The sequence below is a fragment of the Terrapene carolina genome, unplaced genomic scaffold (assembly GCF_002925995.2).
Source record: "Terrapene carolina triunguis isolate 2854851 unplaced genomic scaffold, T_m_triunguis-2.0 Scaffold85, whole genome shotgun sequence".
NCBI classification, from domain to species: domain Eukaryota; kingdom Metazoa; phylum Chordata; order Testudines; family Emydidae; genus Terrapene; species Terrapene triunguis.
The window spans coordinates 8968517-8987295 of NW_020664436.1; the positions used below are offsets into that span (position 1 = coordinate 8968517).

The 18779-nt window shown below is 37.7% G+C and overlaps 1 protein-coding gene across 1 annotated transcript in view; it reads right to left on the reverse strand.

Moving 5' to 3' along the window:
* The window catches only part of BIRC6 (baculoviral IAP repeat containing 6), a 330062-nt gene that overhangs the window by 233594 nt on the left and 77689 nt on the right, over positions 1-18779 (reverse strand). Inside the window, 10 exon segments of the mRNA XM_024194786.2 lie at positions 462-681; positions 3178-3524; positions 3865-4073; positions 4234-4448; positions 5269-5368; positions 5873-6187; positions 7009-7196; positions 7772-7906; positions 11383-11516; positions 18008-18155. Of these exon segments, the coding sequence (XP_024050554.2) occupies positions 462-681; positions 3178-3524; positions 3865-4073; positions 4234-4448; positions 5269-5368; positions 5873-6187; positions 7009-7196; positions 7772-7906; positions 11383-11516; positions 18008-18155 (2011 nt within the window).

Sequence of the window (18779 nt, forward strand, 5' to 3'; positions counted from 1 at the left end):
TTGCATCAGACTGCCAAAATGGAGATTTCCTGTTAAGAAATTGTTCTTTAAATATAATTTTAGTGGATGTTCTTTGTAATTAGATGTAGTGATCAGATCATCAGTTTATTACAAGGAAGTTCTCATCTTTGTGGTGAGTTGGATAAGTCCGTTTGGCTCCAGACACAACACTTTACCTCCAATTTAGGTAATCTTTTCAATCAATGCTTAAATCAAAAGGCAACTTTTTAAAATGAAAAGCTTACATTGTATTGAAAAACAGCATCAATAGGAAATATAAAATCAGAACTAGCATTTTTTCAAGCCTCTGGACTTCTATTGTTAGTGCTAGTAGGAAAAAAAATGCATCTGCCATCTTCCCAAATACTAGGTTAAAAACCTAACATTTTGCAATAAAATTATGTAAAATCATTTATACACAGTAAACATTACAACATATCTCTATGCCAAAACAACCTTACCTGTCTTGTGGGAAAATAAGAAGTTGCTCCGAGTTGTACAGTTCCTGCAAAACATTAGAGAGAAACTGCCCCCACCATCTTTCACCTCCACACAGCTGAACAAGTAGAAGGCCAGTGTGCAACCGTATCTTTGGTGTCCCACTGATACAGAGATGTTTAAATAACTCTTCACAAGCCTGAGCATGAAACGTACTTTGCAGAACCACAGGAACAGAGTGCCCTTATAAGAGAAGGAAATCAAATGAAATGCATATGGACGTTTAAGGGGAGAGGTGTTTGTCTTCAGATTTTAAAGAGTAGCAAGTTACTACATTCATAAGGAATGCTATAAATACCCCCCTCCCCCCATCTGTGAATGTAAGGTAAAAATACACAGTCAAACAGTATCCATACAAAAACATTATACACCTCTACCTCGATATAACGCTGTCCTCGGGAGCCAAAAAAAAATCTTACCATGTTATAGGTGAAACCGCATTATATTGAACTTGCTTTGATCCGCCGGACTGCGCAGCCCCACCCCCCCAGAGCACTGCTTTACCGCGTTATAACAGGGTAGAGGTGTATAAGCTTCACATTTATTTTCAGTATGCTTCATTATGTATGGCTTGTTTAAAAAAAATTTTTAAAAAAGCATTCTTGGTTCTCCAGATTGCTACTGAAGTAAGTTCAAATTTACATGGATTTTTCCTATATGTATAATTTTATGTTAGAAATTTCTAACAGGCAAAAATGTGACTATTAAAAGGCTAAGACTAAAATTTTCAAAAATGCTTAAGTGACGTAGGAGCTTAAGTCCCATTTCAGTGACTTTCAATGAGACTTCGGCTCCAAAGAACTACAAGGGGATTTAACCGCTTAACTGCCACTTTAGGCATCTAAATCCAAAATTATCATAATCAAAAACAAAACCCTCACCCAGCTGTCACCTAACTTTATGGTCACCTAAATTTGAAGTCCCGATGGTGCCTAAAAAATCTGCTGGTGGGCATGTGCATATTCACCTCCTAAGTCCTGACACCCAACATCTAGCTCATGCTTAAACCCTGGAGGGATCCTAAAACTAGGCTTTCCCCTTTGAGGCCCAATCCAGTAGGTGTGCTCAGAAGCCAGCTTGGAATACACCTACCTGATTGGGTAAAAAGGGGGACACCACCACATATTTTGTGCAGGACCCAATGGCCCAGCAGTTAGAGCACTCACCCAGAATGTGGGAGACCCAGATTCAAATCCCCTGAGAGCAGCAGGGATTTAAACCTAACCATTAGGCTATGGAGTATTCTAGGGTGAGTCTAAATCTCTACTGTTGAAGCTGTTCCATTTTGTATAAAATACTCATTAGGCCAGAGACAGAGGAAAAATGCTCTATAGCCCAGTGGTTAGAGCACTCCCGGGTATGTGGGAGATTCAGGTCCAAATCTCTGCTCCAATGAATATTTAAGTATTTTATGCAAAGTGATTGCTAAATTATGTTACCTAATTTAAAGCAGGATGGACTGATTTAATTTACCAATTATAATTATGACCTAATTAAGGAAGCAAGAAACTTGCATTTAAATAATTGATTTTAATCTTGTTTTACAATATGTTGATGTGCAACGAAAAACAGATTTTATACTAAATTCAATGGTACTTTTTGCTAACCAGAAGGCTACACTAAAATCAGATATAAATATTTATATAGCTTAACATACATTTATTCAGATTCTTAATTTTTACTTATTATGTTAAATGAATGATGCATTTCTTATTTTTTAGATAAGAAAAATTAACACTACCTTTGGATGGACACTTGGATTGAAATCAATGGGAAGTCGATACCTTTTTGAATGCCTGCTTAGGTGCTTTTGAAAATCCGATTCAGCACCTACCTGCATTTTTAGGTGCCTATATACCTTAAAAAAATCTGGCCTCAGACCTTTGAAGTTTTTAGAATTAGTAGACCTCATCCTACTAGGTTTTTATTCATAGGCTGGAAGAGGCAAGCAAACTTTCCTGCTCATTTTAACTCTCAATAGTTTTATACACTATGAACGCACTACTCCAAATCAAGAAAATATTCTGCTAGCTAAATCTGAAACCAGAAAGTAATTAAGGCAAAAGCTTCCCTGCATAAAAAAAATTAAGTACTTACAGTTGGAAAAATGTAAATACCAGCATTCACACCAGTATGAAGACTTAAGAGATGCTTAATGCAATACCTGATATTGTGATATTTATAACGCTTGAGTTATCCTCAGAAATTAAAGAAGTTTCCCACAATTCTGTATATAATTAAAAAAGCAGCACCCTTTATCTCATTAAAAGTTGATGAGAGCGCATCAATGCAGCATATTTTCATTTAAATGATTTTTTAAATTATAGAAGTTTAGGCCTTAATGTAGGTTGTCAATTTCAAATTTAATTTTAAACAAATCTATTTTTAAATGGGAAAATGTATTTAAATGAAACAATCCATTTTTTACATTTCTTTTTTTTTTTTAATCATTTATTTTTGTCCATCCTGATTTTATAGTAAATGTGACCTCAATATAATACAAGAGCTTTCTATGTACTGCGTGGGACAATAAACATGACCCTACTAGCATATCTTTTTGCTCAAAAAACTAACTGAAGAAATTAGCAAATTAAGCTTTTCAAGGTTTCTGGAACACTGGTAAAAGTGTTCTTAAATATTTTAACTGACGTATTTGCAAACATTAAAAAAAACACTAACCATTGGAGGAATGAAGTAAGCTAAGTAAAGTATCCAGTAAGTATCTGATGATGGTGCGTAACTGCTCTGTGGAGGACATCTGAATCAGCTCTTTTGGGTCAAGTTGTTCTTTTAGTGTCTTCCTGCTTGCACCTAAAGCTACTTTGAGCCTCTGTACAGCATGATGAGCCAAATTGAGTTGAAGCTGTAGCTGAATGCAGTCCTGGTAAGCAGAAAACACTCTACTGTCCTCCTCTACTGCCTTATCTGGTTTTCGCAAAAAATACTGAGCATTGTTAGCACTGTTGAGTGGAGGCAGGTCAATGTTTTGCAAAAGGATTTCCAGTCTATGGCATGCCAAGTTGTACCTACAGGGGGAAAATTCCAGCATACCTTTCAACTGAAATTCACATATAGCAACACATATTTAAGATTTAAATTGCTAAAACTGAATATTTGTTACTTTATATACACTATTAAATAAATACTGAAAATGGAGGGAAAGAGGACTTCTTTATTTACTTTTTTTAAAACCACCACCACGGAGCTTATATTGTAACATCTGTACTACATTACAAGGCCAAGTTACACTGTCTGATATTTTTAAACAAGTCCTGGGAAGTGGCAATGCAAAATTACTGACATAGTCTTTCCACTGTTTATTTAAAAAAAATTTAACCGAATATTTGTGTACACATTTCTTCCCACCTGCACTGTATGTCTTCTTGCAATGCAATCATCATTGTTAAGTGTTGATCAATTTCTGGCTGGTTTGCAGCTTCACCTTCTCCTCTTAGAGGATCATGCATTAACTTCAGTTCACTTTCCAATGGCAAGATATAGGTATGACCATAGTAAAACCCTAATGGGATTTTGGCTCTAGCATTTGTACTACCATATCGACCAATTACAGTGATCTGTAATAAAAGGTAATGTAACCTTTATTTTTGCATAAAGAAAAGTTAACACAAATCACACTTCCATTTGAAAGAGTTTAAAAGAATAAGAAATTCAAATAATCAATATTTGTGGGAAAGCATTTTCATTTTTAGCTTTTTTTTTATTTTAATTTTTTACCTTCATGAACCTGCAAACAGGGGGTGGTATTAAGTCATGTAGAATGAGTGAATGTGTGCTAATATCAGTAGCTACTACCAATCGTCTTCCATCCACCTCTTCTCCTAAAGTCCAAATGTCAATTGACAAGGAAGCCAAGTCTCCACAGGTGGGAATCAATACATCTGTCAACAGCACAGGTCTGCCAAAATCTAAGGTCACAAATCTTCTTGCTCCTATAAAAAAAGTTAGATGGGCTGAAAGCACCAGTACCATTCCAATTAACCAAAAATACAAAGTCCAGAAATAGTGGTTTGGTATATTGATTTAGTATACTTCAGAAAGACTATATTTGTGAAAATTTGCAGTTTTACTAAACATCAAAGTAGTTCGTTAAACTTGCAACCTGACTGAAGATGTTCTGAATCATAGACATGACTTCATTTGCAAAATAGTAAGGAGTCCAAAATATTTGACTTAGATCCATTGTACTGGTAATCAATTTATGCAGCAAAGTGTACACACACGTATGTACACATACACACAAAACTTAAATGCATAAAGGTGTAAGAATTGGTGATATACTTATACAAACTATTCTAAATCTTTTAGAAACGTATGAAATGCTGGAAAACCTATTTGTTGCCTCTTCTTCACATGCTATATGGGCAAAACAGTTGTCTGCTTTCTCCTTAATTTCACCATTTGTATCGCTAGAGTTTCATAATTTCTTCTTGCTCTATAATAGGAAGCCATAGAGGGTAAATAAATAGCTAATATAAAGATAGATATTTGTGCCCTTTGGCAAGAGTATTTCATTAAAGTACCTGTCTAGAGATCCCAACATACCTTCCCTCTGCAATATTTTTTCAGCAAGTGTCCTTGTACATTCAGCATTCTTGGCATACGATGGTAACAAAGTCATACACATTTATTTACAAAGGCAAATAGGACTGCAGCTAGACTACTAATCGAAGTGTCCTAGAAAATATTCAACCTCTATCAGAAAATCCCATTACATAAAACCAAGATGTTAAGAAAGAGTTCTGGTTTTACCTGAGTGCATTCGTTCTATAATAATGGACTGATGAGGCGGAGGCTGAAGAAAATGTGAAGCATGAGATATTGCAAGAGCAAGGCCAGATCCAAGTGGATTCTGAGGAAGAGGAGGAAACAGTAGTAAAATTAAAAACGTCATTAAAATGTATACTATTTCGTATGTATATGAAGGTCTTGTTCATGTAAGTCTGTAAGAATGAAAAAAACAATTCAGTTCCTTCTATTTACAGGTCTGATATTCTTGACTTCACTTACACTATATTTTGCACTAGTATGCACCATGAGGAAATACTAATACTAATCAATGGATTTAAACCAACTGAATCCTTGTTCAAAGGATTACAGCTACATGGTTATGTTACCTCCTATATAAGGAATCTATTTTCTTTTAATAGAATTTGGGACATTATCTATCTTGCCCTTCTATAATAGCCCATATGAAAAGGAAATTCTTTTATCTAGTAGTTAAATGTTTACATCTCAACCAAAGTCAATAAACAGAATTGTTACGAATCAATCAAGTAAAAAGTAAAACCAATAGTTAAGTCCTGATTGTTAAGAATATATTTAAGTGTCTTATTTCCATTAGAAAATTAATTACCGTTCTGGACTTGTTTGTATTTTTGTTATGTGCAGCAAGATTAACTGTTGGAGGATCAATGACTGAGCCAGGGAAAAGCTGAGCAAGCTCTGCATTGATAACAGCAGAAACTGCCTCATTTGGTGGAGTCAAAGGTGGAGTCATAAACAGAGGTGTTGTTTTTGGAGTGGGTGGAATGACATCTGAAGGATGAATGAAGAACCCTGGTGCCGCTACTGGGTTGGAAGGCACAGAGTTGTGAACAGGACCAACTGCTGATGCTGCTGCCGCTGCTGCCGCTGTTGTCTGATGTAGTTTTGCTTCCAGCTTAGCTTTCTGTAAGAAAAATAAAAGCAGAGTATGTAGAGTAGACCAACACTGCCTGTAAACGTATTAGCAATATGCACTATGGACGGAGTATAAAATCTCAACTTTCATTTAAACTATGTAAAAATGCATGTCATCCAACTACCATCATTATGGTTCTATTAATTACCTAACACTAGCTGGAAAAATGGAATACTGTATAATCTGACAACGTTTACTTTGTATGCAGTATTGTCATAGCTGTATTGGTCCCAATTAGAGAGAGCCAGCGGGTGATGCAATATCTGTTATTGGACCAACTACTGTTGTGTATCTCACCAACATTCACTTTCAAATTTGTGAAATTATCCCAAAAATAAAATGGAGATGTATAATGCAACAAGAACTAGGATTTAATTAAGGAAAAAGTAAAATTGCATACAAATCACCACTTTACCATATAGGATTTTTATTTTGTGTAAACTGGTATCATTGATGGCAACTTCTCTTTCTTTTAATTCCAGTGTGGTTCCTTGACTATCTTGCTCTTCTCCTTGTTAATCAAAACTATACTCTTTACGCAAGTGAATGACACTGATGAAATTCCCCACCCTCAAAACCTCATATGTACAAAAATAGAATTTGAAAGGCAAAAAAAAGAAAAAAAAAAATTGCATGGTAAACAATTTCATCATTTTGTTTAATGAACGTGATCCTCAGCCCAGAGCTGTTCCCTCCTCACAGAATGCACTCTGAAAATGGGGAGAAAAAAAAAAGTATAGCTCTGTAACTACTTTCTCAGCTTTTGAAGTTTAGAGACAGCATGAAAAAATAGCCAAATAGCCTCCAACCTGTTGCTGAAGCTTCAAAAGCTGCTGCTGTTTCTCTTGCAGCACCTGGAGCTGTTGCTCGGCTGAGGCCATTGCATGAGAGAGAGACTGCAAAGCTACCTGGGCTGCTGAACTCAGTGCTGTCGAGGCTTCCCCAACCGTCCCAGATGAGAGGCCACCAACCGCTGGGGTAACCCCAAAGGTACTCACTGGCATGGAACAAAAGAAAAAAAACATGTATGTAGAAAAGAAGCACAAAAAGCACTTCTACATGGCATACTTAATTCCTTTATAGGTTAACAATAAAATAGCAGGCTAAAAGCAAGCTAGAGAGAAAGTATCAAGTCATAATTTTCCTCACATAGCAAACTGGACAAAGTAATATTTTCTTGTGTGTTACAAAAGTTGTAGTTTATGCACTATGTCTAAATGTACATTCAACACACACCTAAATAAAAGTGCTACTCAAGGACTGGTTACTGTAACCGATTTCTTTTGCCATGTGGGGTTGTAATGCAAACACACGCTAATGTGCTATACACAGTAGTTAACAAATTCAAACTTCTAAATTTAAATTTGGTTTCCTTAAATTGTTTGTCAAATCTCTAAGAAAGTGTATGTTGCCATTTAACAACTTGAAATTTTAAGGTTTATGCAACTTCTAAAATTGCTTGGGGGGGGGAGGGAGTGTCGGATAAATGGCATTCAAATATCTAGAATACATCGATTTTTGTGTTTTAACTAAGTAGAAATAATAAAAGGTTGTATATACCAGTAAACGTACTTGCATCGTCCCTTTCTATCCTAGTCCCATCACTAGTTGAAACACAGGTAAAGTGCAGAGGCTCAACTTCCAGGAGTCCAGTAAGGGAGGTAAAACTACCCTCAGCTGCTGCACCACCACTAATCTTCCCATTTCCTGTAAGAAAAAAATATTTTGTTCATCATTTAATGTTCTTTTGATAGTGGTCATTAGATTTTTCAAGTATGGACTGTGTCAGCAGTTAAATATAATCTGTGCATATTCTCACCCAACATTTCAGGAGGAAACAATTTAATAAAGCTACTGTAACATATACATTTCTATAAAAATTAATGTATCTTTAGGTATAGGATTTTGAATGTTCTAATTGTAGTTCAAAGTGCTATCTGGTCAGAGGATCAGGAATAAGCAGCAGAAATAAGCTAAGAATGAAGGCTGCGCTCTGTTTGTGGAAGGACTGGCAAAATTTTGACTTGCAAAAAGTACATTCATCAACCCTAAGTAACATTTACTGATAAGATCCACCCACACTCATGGATGTGTTTGGGGCAAGTCCAAAGATTTTTCTAGACCATCGAAGTTCAGTATTAGAATCCTTTACATTGGCCAGGAAGCCTAAGGCGAGTACTTCCAAAATTGACACTATAACCAGCAACATTTAACACTCATGACTTCCATCAGATTATCTTCCAGCATTTCAAACATTAAGCCACAAGCCTAACTACCCGTGATTTAAAAGCTCTAAGATACAGAGGAAAGAACAAGTCTGAGAAGAGGCAAGAACACATTTAAAAAGTATAATGTATTAGATTCAGAAGTTAATCAGCAGCTAACATCTCATTAAATTTATAGTATCTGGAGCGAAGAGAAAACCAGATGGCAGCTTTGCAAGTTTTGGAAATAGCCTATCTCCCAGACAGAGAAATCTATGTCTACACTACCGCAGGATCAACACTCTGGCGACTGATGCACCCGGGGTCAATTTAGTCAATCTAGTGAAGACCCGGTAAATCAATGGCAGAGCGCTCTCCGGTCGACCCTGGTACTCCACCGGGAATGAGAGGCATAAGGTAAGTCAATGGGGGAGAGTGTCTCCAGTCAACCCAGCGCGGTGTAGACACCGCAGTAAGTTGACCTAAGCTACATCAACTCCACTACATTGTTCACGTAGCTGGAGTTGCGTAACTTAGGTAGACTTACCGTGGTAGTGTAGACATAGCCATAGATACTAACCTGGTTGAATGGTCAGAGATACCGTGGGGAAATTGCTTGTTAGAAAAAAAAAAAAAAGATATGCTTTCTTGGATGGTGACTTTGACCCAATGAGCAATGGCAGCTTTAATGGGTTTAACCCTGCCCTTTCTTAGGACTTCCATAGAGTAAGCAAAGATTACCAAGATTTCTTGGAAGAACTTTAGGACTCTGAGGGAGATTCAAGTTATGAAGGAGAATTCCCTTGTGATGCATAGTTATCAGACAGATGGAAAGTAACAAGATGTGTCTTAACTAAAATGAAGAGTGTGACGCAAAGACAAAACTACTTAGTTTAAGTAAAGCTTGAGGAATAGTTCTGCTAAAAAAGGATTAATTTTGCTTACCCTTCTAACTGCGACAACTATGAAAAAAAGAGGACAAATCAGATTAATAGAAAATTGGGGCTCAAGCAGGAACTTACATTAAGATTGTACTTTGGTTTGGGGGCTATAATCTGCCATCTATATCAAGACAGCCCAAAGAACTAAATATTACAAGGGTGAGTCGTGATAGTGCCTTGTCTTCCACTGGTTTAAGACAGCTTTGAATGCAATGATTTAACTTTAAAAGGTAAAGCTGTTCTGACATTCAAATCAGGCTACGGTAAAAAAAGAGATCCCATAAGAAAGAGAGAACGGTTCAATGGCCGGAGCACTTCAATTAATTATGGTAGGGTCACTAAGATGAGGTATTACCTATGTAGTTACACATAAGCGAAGATGACCACTTGATTCCCTTGGTAATTTTTTCTGACACGTTTATCCTTAGACTTAAGAACAGAAGAAAGTTTATTAACTCAATGAAGAGAGGTATAAGCAGAGACTATTATCAGACATGGAAGTGGTCCAGTACTGCAAAGAAAATAGATTTTATAGTTCTTAGTCACTATGCTTCTTTTGGGGAACTCAAGAATAGTATCCTCAGCTAAAGAATATTTTTAATCAGCTGAAAAACTGAGCTAGTGAGTAAAGTAAAATTCTCAGTTTCATTAAGTTTATGGCAGACTACTGATTGATCCCTTTGCCATGTTGCAGGCAAAGTGTAAATTTGTCAAGTTCATCAGAAACAAGAAAAGATAATCCCACCTCAATCCCTAACTCCCTTCTAGACTGAGGGGTGAGAGACCTCTAACTGGAGTAAAATTAGCTTCCTCCAGGTATAATTTATTCCAGTGATGGGGACAAATAATACATGTTAATCAACTTTCCAGAGTAGTCAGAGACAAAAATCAGGAAGGGGTGGGCAGGAAGGATGTCAATTCATCATCTTCAGGACTGCTATCCATTAAGTGTCTTGACTTCTTAGATATTTAGTATTCATAGAATCATAGAAGGTTAGGGTTGGAAGAGACCTCAGGAGGTCATCTAGTCGAACCCCCTGCTCAAAGCAGGACCAACCCCAACTAAATCATCCCAGCAAGGCCTTTGTCAAGCCAGGCCTTCAACACCTCTAAGGAAGGAGATTCCACCACCTCCCTAGTATTCCATTCCAGTGTTCTTTCCTTGGAGACTGTGCTTTTTGATAGAGTTGACAAAAATAAAGCCTCTTGGGGTTTTTTAACCCATCTAAATCTCTCTCGATGCTTGACCTTCATACTTGTCTTTTGGGGGAAAGGTGTTTAAGAGGGGAGTCAGGCTCAGTCAAGTCAGACTGTTCCATCTTTAGGGAATTGCATGACTGAAGACAGGGTGTGGATGACCAGCACCAGAGTTTTCATATTGAGCTGAGAGGCAGCTCTAAAAGCTTGTGACGCCAAGCTGGATTTCCTCTGGATTGGTGAATGCACTTTTAATGACAACAGGCTGTAGTGGGAACAACTCATTGCTAGAAGCATAGGAGGCATTTAAAAAAAACAAAAAACACCACGGTTTTGAGATGAAAGGGGAAAAAGGAAACTGAGGGTTTAGTGAGAAGGAAATACCAACCACAAATGTATGGATGAAACAAACAAATTAAAAAATATATGCCTGAGCAACAGAGGGTTTTCATAATGATGCATCACACACAAATTAATCAGTGTCATGTAATGCCTGGGCTCCACATTTGAAAAAGCACCAAAACAAGTGTCTACCTAAAAAGCATAGGAGTCATGAACATCTATGTCACCAGACTCTATGCATGAAAGCAATTATTTTTAAAAAGTCATGCAAACAAGCTGAGGCATGTCACTTTCAGAGACAGATATGTGCTTTTCACTTCTCAGAAGATAATGTTTTACACTTTCACAAATCTAATCAAAGGTTAAAATACAGAGTCACTTCAAGACTACAATACTAAATGCTTAGTAAACCGATAAGGGGGAGGGGGGGAGATATTGTTCTTAAGAGTTACTATTTTAAAAAGTTTCAGACCAAGTATAATTTTTAAAGTGTGCATACCTGAAAGAACATCAGATAAATCAATTTCATCTGATTGTACACCAATGCTGCTGTTGTATACATTCTTACAGGAAGAGCCACTCATTTCCAAATCAAAGAGAACTGGATCAAAAGGTGAACTATATAATCCATATCTGCAAACAGAATAAGACAGTTGAACACTTCTTCAGACACCAAGCTGTAACTATAAATTATTGCAAATGCATAGACTCACAAAGAGACAAAAAGCCAAGTAGTTCATTTAGGATCTTGGTTGTATTATTTCAATGGACTAAAACTCACATGCCTTTCATTTAATGAATGGATCTTTGAGATTACCAATTATTCATATTTCACCAAAATCCTCTAAATTGGCACACACTGGTGGACAGCCTACTATCTTGACTAAGCAACTGTCATTAGAACAGTCTCTAAGACTTAATACAATATTGTCTTGAAAATATTCTCAAACATAAGAAAGCCATAGACCCTTAAGAATTACAATTCATATGCCCAATAGCCACCCAGCAGCATAGCAGTTTACAAACACCCACACATTAGATTACTGCTTTAACTCAGCCAGCTGGTAAAGATATACCACTTTTCTCCCAAAACCCAAAGCCAATCAGTCTTCCACAAAGACGGTGTTTTCAGCATGCCCTGCATCTCTCTGTTGGTTGGAAATGTTCTGATGGAGCAGGTTTTCATCAAAAAAATAGCAATTCATTGAAAGCTAAACATTGTGCAGAAACACGTTGATTTTAACTAATATTCCAATAGTACCTAGGTGAGGTTTCAAAACTTGCCTGCCAGCTCGCCTGCCTAGCTCCTCAGCAGCCCACTTAGAGGTTTACCTTTGAGCCTGAACCCCAGAGTCCACAATTTTGGGACAGTGCTGCCATACAGACTGCAAAGGAGCTGAGGACCCTCGGGCTTCCCAACTCTTGCAGCCCACTACCCCAAGAGTTGGGCAAACTCAGGGAATCAGTTGGCCTGGGAGTCTGGAAGTCCTGGGTCAGGCTTCCAGGGTCCACAGCTGTGGGGCACCCCATCACAGGGATTGCCCCAGGTCTAGGGACCCTCGAGACTTCCAGCCTTCACAGACTGCCCATGAATTCTGGAAGCACCAGCATCCCTGATTCCAAGGCAGTCAGCACAGCATCTCTGCCATGCCAGAAACTCTGGAACCCTGGCAACTGTTGACTGAAATTGACATGATTCTTATAAGTTTCATTGCTGCCCATTACTGAACAAACTGACCAGTCTGTGCTCGGAGAGTTTCACCACATGAAGTAGGTGGTAATGAAGGAGATAGAAAGTTCAACATGTTTAGTATGGATATGATCATCATACTGTCATCCACGGTCTCTACATGTACTGTTCCACACAGCCCCAAAAGTCAGACCACCATGCTTTGCATGGACAGACTGTTTGCTATCAAAGATGACATCATGAGGTCCTTTTACAATGGCACAAGTCTTTTTTCTTTGGGATGATGCTAGCATTGATAAAGTCATTGCACTGATTTGCCTAATGGAAAAAGTAGTCAACAACAGGTGTAGCATGGGAACAAAAAAAGCTGCATCTCCTGACAAGAGCATTATGTTGTGGCTACATATGTGAAATGTTTTAAAATATCATTTGGTACTTTCTAATGCTTGGGGAAAGGAGACACCCCAGAACTAAAGACCACATGATGTTTAAGTGTATTTGACAAAACTCTGATCTAATCCTAGGCAATGTTGAGTCATTCAGAGGATCAAAGCAGCAGTACAGCAGTGACAGTGGAAATGAAGAGACAGTCTGGAGTACTTTGGAGATATTGGAGATGTTTAACAGATCATGCAAGGTTCAGCTGAAGTAGGGTTGAGCTGACAGTTGATGGCTACCTGTGTGATACTGTCATTGGTCTCTGTCTCTCTCTCCCTCCCTCCCCCATATACATTCATTGGCAGCTCAAGGGGGATAAGTAACCATCCCCACTTCATAGTTGTACATCACTTGAACTATCCCTTCTCAAGCATTTACTCATGTGGCTTTTTCCCATGGCAGTAGCTAGTCACCAAAAGTGTATCTGCTCACTCACAGACAATAGGAAGCTAAGCATTAATTTAAATGAACACCTGCTTCCACATGATTACCAAGTATTATACCAACTGATGGTGGTGATGAGAAAAAAATAGGACACAGAAGTTGTAGAGACTATGAATAATATCAAACATATACTCCATAAAATGCTCCATAGGGGGGGGGGGGGGGAAATCTACCAGTGGTTGTCATCTTATTTATAAAAAAAAGAATGTGACTACACATCACACATGCTACCTTTTTCCTGATGATGATTTGACTTCAATTACTTAAGAGAGTGTGGGAGAAGGGGAGACCGTGCAAGCACATTAACCTCAGTAATTTGAAGGGACTCCTAGAAGACTACAAAGATGACATTTCATATTTTGTTGAATTTAACTAAATACCATTACATTCATCTTTACCTTTGTAAACATGCAGCATTCTACAAATAAGTCAATAGGAAAAACCTCATTTTCTGATTTTTTAAATATATAAGCGGTTTTGTTTTATACACATTTTATAACACGAGAATGGTACATCATGGGTGTGAAATCTCAACAGCAGAAAAAGGCAGCAAGTTTGCCTTGATTAATAGGTAAAGCCACACTGGGAATGCCAAGGAGCAGAGTAACAGCTCATAACGAAAGCTCTGATATCTGTAGACGTGATGAGAAAGATGTTTCTGCTGGTGTTCCTTAGCTCATCTCAACTGCAGAGGCATTGGAAAGGAAGCGAGATGGTCTCAGGTAACAGGGTCCCTGGACATCTAAGGTTTTCTAGGCTAAAACCGATACCTTAAACACTGATTGGAAACTAACAGGCAGCATGCACAGATCACAGAGCATCACTAGCATGGTGTTAGAAAGCTGTGTAATGACTTGTTTTAGTCAAATATATATATACACTCACTAATGTTAAAGAAATGAATATTATAGTTAAGAAAACATGAAGGAATTTTTGCTTTTGTATGCGTCTTTGCTAACGCGGCATTTCAGAATGTAGCTGAAACAGCTTCAGAGTTGTGCAAACCATGTAACATGGTTTGTGTGGTTTATTTGCAAAAAACCTTGGTCTGAGTAAAGAGCAGGGTAAAGCAGAGCGTCATGAAAGAATTTTTAACAATTTCAGGTGCCCTCCAGCCCCTCCTAATAAAACAAGCTAACCAGTAAAAACCCAAAGCCACAAAAACAGAGTAATAAAATAAAAACAACTAGATTAAGCCAGAGATGATGATAGCAGAGAATAGATGACATAAGTAAGTCATATATGATAAAAGTAAGTTTTAGTGGGATAAGCAAAAACATATTAGTTTAGGTGAGTTACTGGGGTTTATGCATGAGAATGTTTTAGTGGGGAGGGGGGGATTAGAATAGATAGGTACACAGATGAGGTTACTGGATAAGCTGAGTCTGTGCAAAGTATGGAATAAGAGATAAAAGAAAGGTGATTTACAACAAGAAAGTAGAGAAGACAGAGGGGAAGAACACAGCGGCGATCAGAGATTTGACAAGAGTTGCCCTGTCCCCAGGAGAGGTAACTTGATCAATTATCTTTCTTGCCTTAGCTGTTTTTCGTGTAGATGTAATTCATAGGTGATAATAGCATTGTCTTAAAACATGCAAAATGCAGGCTAAAAGACACGGTTTAAACCTACACTGAAGTGGATCTTGTTTTTCACCCAACATCGAGCTCTCTTCATGAAGCTCTGCCTGACATGCAGTCAGGTTCTTCTGTAACTTTAATCTCCAGATGGAGCCCCAAGTATCATACATTACAGTAGTTTGATGTTGAGGTGACAAGAAAAGAAAACTGATGTTTCAATGCCCCCTCCCAGCTCCTGTTAAACCATGGTAATAGAACGTTTGTAAGCACTGATTAAGAACATAGCCTGCTTCTAAGGAACAGCTCAACTACCAGATTGAATGAGAGTCTGGAACCTTAAAAGTGACAGTGTCAAACTAAAGAAGTCATTGTATTAATATTTTACCTCCTTTTGTTACAAGTTAATATCTAATATTGAAAGAAAAATATTTTTCTGATTTTCCAATTTACTTTCTTTGACAAAATACTGTCTAGAGAGACAAGGTGGGTGAGGTAACATAGACTTTAGGGTCAGAAGGGACCAATATGGTCATCTAGTCTGACCTCCCGCATGATGCAGGCCACAAAAGCTGACCCCCCCACTTTCCCTTAACTCTGCTGTTGAAGTCTCCAGATCGTGATCTAAAGACTTCAAGTTGCAGAGAATCTTCCAGCTTGCGACCCCTGCCCTATGCTGCGGAGGAAGGCGAAAAACCTCCAGGGCCACTGCCAATCTACCCTGGAGGAAAATTCCTTCCCGACCCCAAATATGGCGATCAGCAGAACCCCGAGCATACAGGCAAGATTCTCTAGCCAGACCCTCATTTTACCAGCGATGGCTGTTATTGCCTAATTGACTAAAATCATGTTAACCCATCAAACCATTCCCTCCATAAACTTATCTAGCCTAATCTTGAAGCCAGAGAGGTCTTTCGCCCCCACCGTTTCCCTTGGAAGGCTGTTCCAAAATTTCACCCCTCTGACGGTTAGAAACCTTCGTCTAATTTCAAGCCTAAATTTCCCCACGGCCAGTTTATATCCATTCGTTCTCGTGTCCACATTAGCACTGAGCTGAAATAATTCCTCTCCCTCCCTGGTATTTATCCCTTTGATATATTTAAAGAGAGCAATCATATCCCCCCTCAGCCTTCTTTTGGTTAGGCTAAACAAACCAAGCTCCTCGAGTCTCCTTTCATAGGAAAGGTTTTCCATTCCTCGGATCATCCTAGTGGCCCTTCTCTGTACCCGTTCCAGTTTGAGTTCATCCTTTTTAAACATAGGAGACCAGAACTGCACACAGTACTCCAAGTGAGGTCTCACCAGCGCCTTGTATAACGGAAGCAGCACCTCCCTGTCCCTACTAGAAATACCTCGCCTTATGCATCCCAAGATCGCAAACATCTTTTATTGGTAAAGGAGACAAGCTTTGGAAGAACACAGAGCTCTTCTTTAGCTTGTAGTCTCTCACCAATAAAAGTTGGTCCAATAAAAGATATTACCTTACCCACCTTGTGTCTCTAATATCCTGGGACTGACACGGCTACAATTACACTGCACACAAAATACTGTCCAGTCAATTTCATTCAATGCGGGAAAAAATGTTGGTGGGAACACAGATGTAGGTATAATGCCTGAAACTAATTCAGTCTTAACTGACCAGATTTCGAGGTTATATCCCTTTAAGTGCCAGCCTGCGGGATATATAGATTTCCATCTAGAGACTCAAGATCCTCTCTAATTCCTCCTCTATTCAGACCCTTCACATTTTTAATAAGCTTGACTAACATAGTGGCAAAACAAACAACAATTGTCACAATCTGCAAGAAGCACCTCCAACAGTACAGTGCTCCATAGCACCGGAATGGGGTACAGGAAAGTGCAACCTACGGAATTGTCAACACCAGTTTCCTTGATATCCCTCCCACACTCTCCAGAAGTTGACCAGATAGAGCTCTTGCACTAAACAGACCAATCACCACCACAGCCTGGAATAGTATTGCTATTTAATTTATACATGGACTCATTTTTACAGGGAGTTAGTCCAGGTTTTTAGACCTGGAATTTGTCCTTTGGTACCAGGAAAATATGGTGGACTCAGCAATAAACTGCAAGAATTTGTAGGGTCCTGTGCACTCCTCAATTTACAGCAGTATATTTAGGCTGGAAGGATTAAATTTTTTCATCAGTAAATGTCAGAAAACATTGATTTCACCATACACACATACAGATGAAAAAATATTTCCATCAATAATTGAAATTTATAGATCGGAAAAGGGGGGAAAAATGATGCTTGGGAACTTCGAGTTTAAAGGGATTTACTCTGCATATTTGGACAAGCAATGTTGACAATTTGCATGAACGATTATAAAGTTTTAACTTTTTGAATCTGAATGTCTAATTGTTGTCTGACCCCACTCCAATTTCCCTCAACTGTGAAAATGTCAATAGTAAAAATCTTTAAAAATGCTTAAAAATAAACAATTGATATTACTGTTGAAATTAGAAAAAGTAAAAGTCTAATTCTGTCAAGCCAAAGCATTGGATTCCTTTCACATACTCAAAATAGGAAATCCTTTGGTCTGTTTGAGAAATGTTGGTGAACAGATGCATTGCAAAAAATATCACACAACATATATTTGTATTTGAACACTTTAAACAGAGACAATTACTAATTCCCTTCTTGTCTCTGCACCAGTTAAATAACATTTCACAGAGCTGTGTTAACCAATGCTTGCTCATAAAACAAAATATTGCAAAATGAATCTGTTGAACAGCCATGTTCGTTTCAACTTTTCAATAACACATACAAAAATTAAGATCAGAAGAAAAAGAGCCAGATCATACTTGTACCAGTACTACAAACTATGGAAAGAAACAATGTTACTTGACAGCGTCTAAGAAGATCATTCAAAATGATAAACATTTTTTTTAAATTTGAGTAAACAGCATGCTTACAAGAAAATGTGCATACAACTACGTATTTTCCTCTCAATACCTTGTTTGAAGTAAAGCTTCCATGGGTGTTAGCCGGTCCTGCAACTGTCTGGACACAGCAGTTAGCAAGGATGCACAAGCTGTACTGCATCCTGCCAAATCTTCATCCTTCACATAATTCAGCAATACAAAATACCAGTACACAGATCCTAAAGAAGGGAACAGAAATTTCAGTTCAACAGAAATATGGCTAACATTGCATTAAAAAAAAAAAATCACATTAATGTTCATTCATTCACAGATGTAGAAAATTAACATTTGATGCAACTGACCCTTTTCTTTTTTTGTATAACAGTTGCTCAGTTTTTCTAATTATGGCATACTATACAATTAATAATGAGATATATATTAGTATAGTATATAATATATACGATATATACAACATATGAGACTTATATATATATATATATATATATATATATATATATATATCATTATTAATTGTATAGTGTGTTATAATTAGAAAAACTATATATTCAGGATATCAGGAGAGAGAAACATATAACCATGTTTTATTTACGTAGCAGCACTATATATCAATGCTGTCTCTTTCTAATGCGTACATGATTTATGCTCGTGTTCTGCAACTAGAAGGTGTGTATGATTCATCCTTAAGAGTACTGTTTAAACTGTAGCGAGCAAGCCAGCTACAGTTATTAAAGATAATGCTGTTTCAGCACACAAAGCATTAAGTATATTTGGGGGGGGGGGGTTGTTTCAGTTTTTTACTTTAAGAACTATGTTTCTTGACAACTCTAACTTGGTCAAGAAGG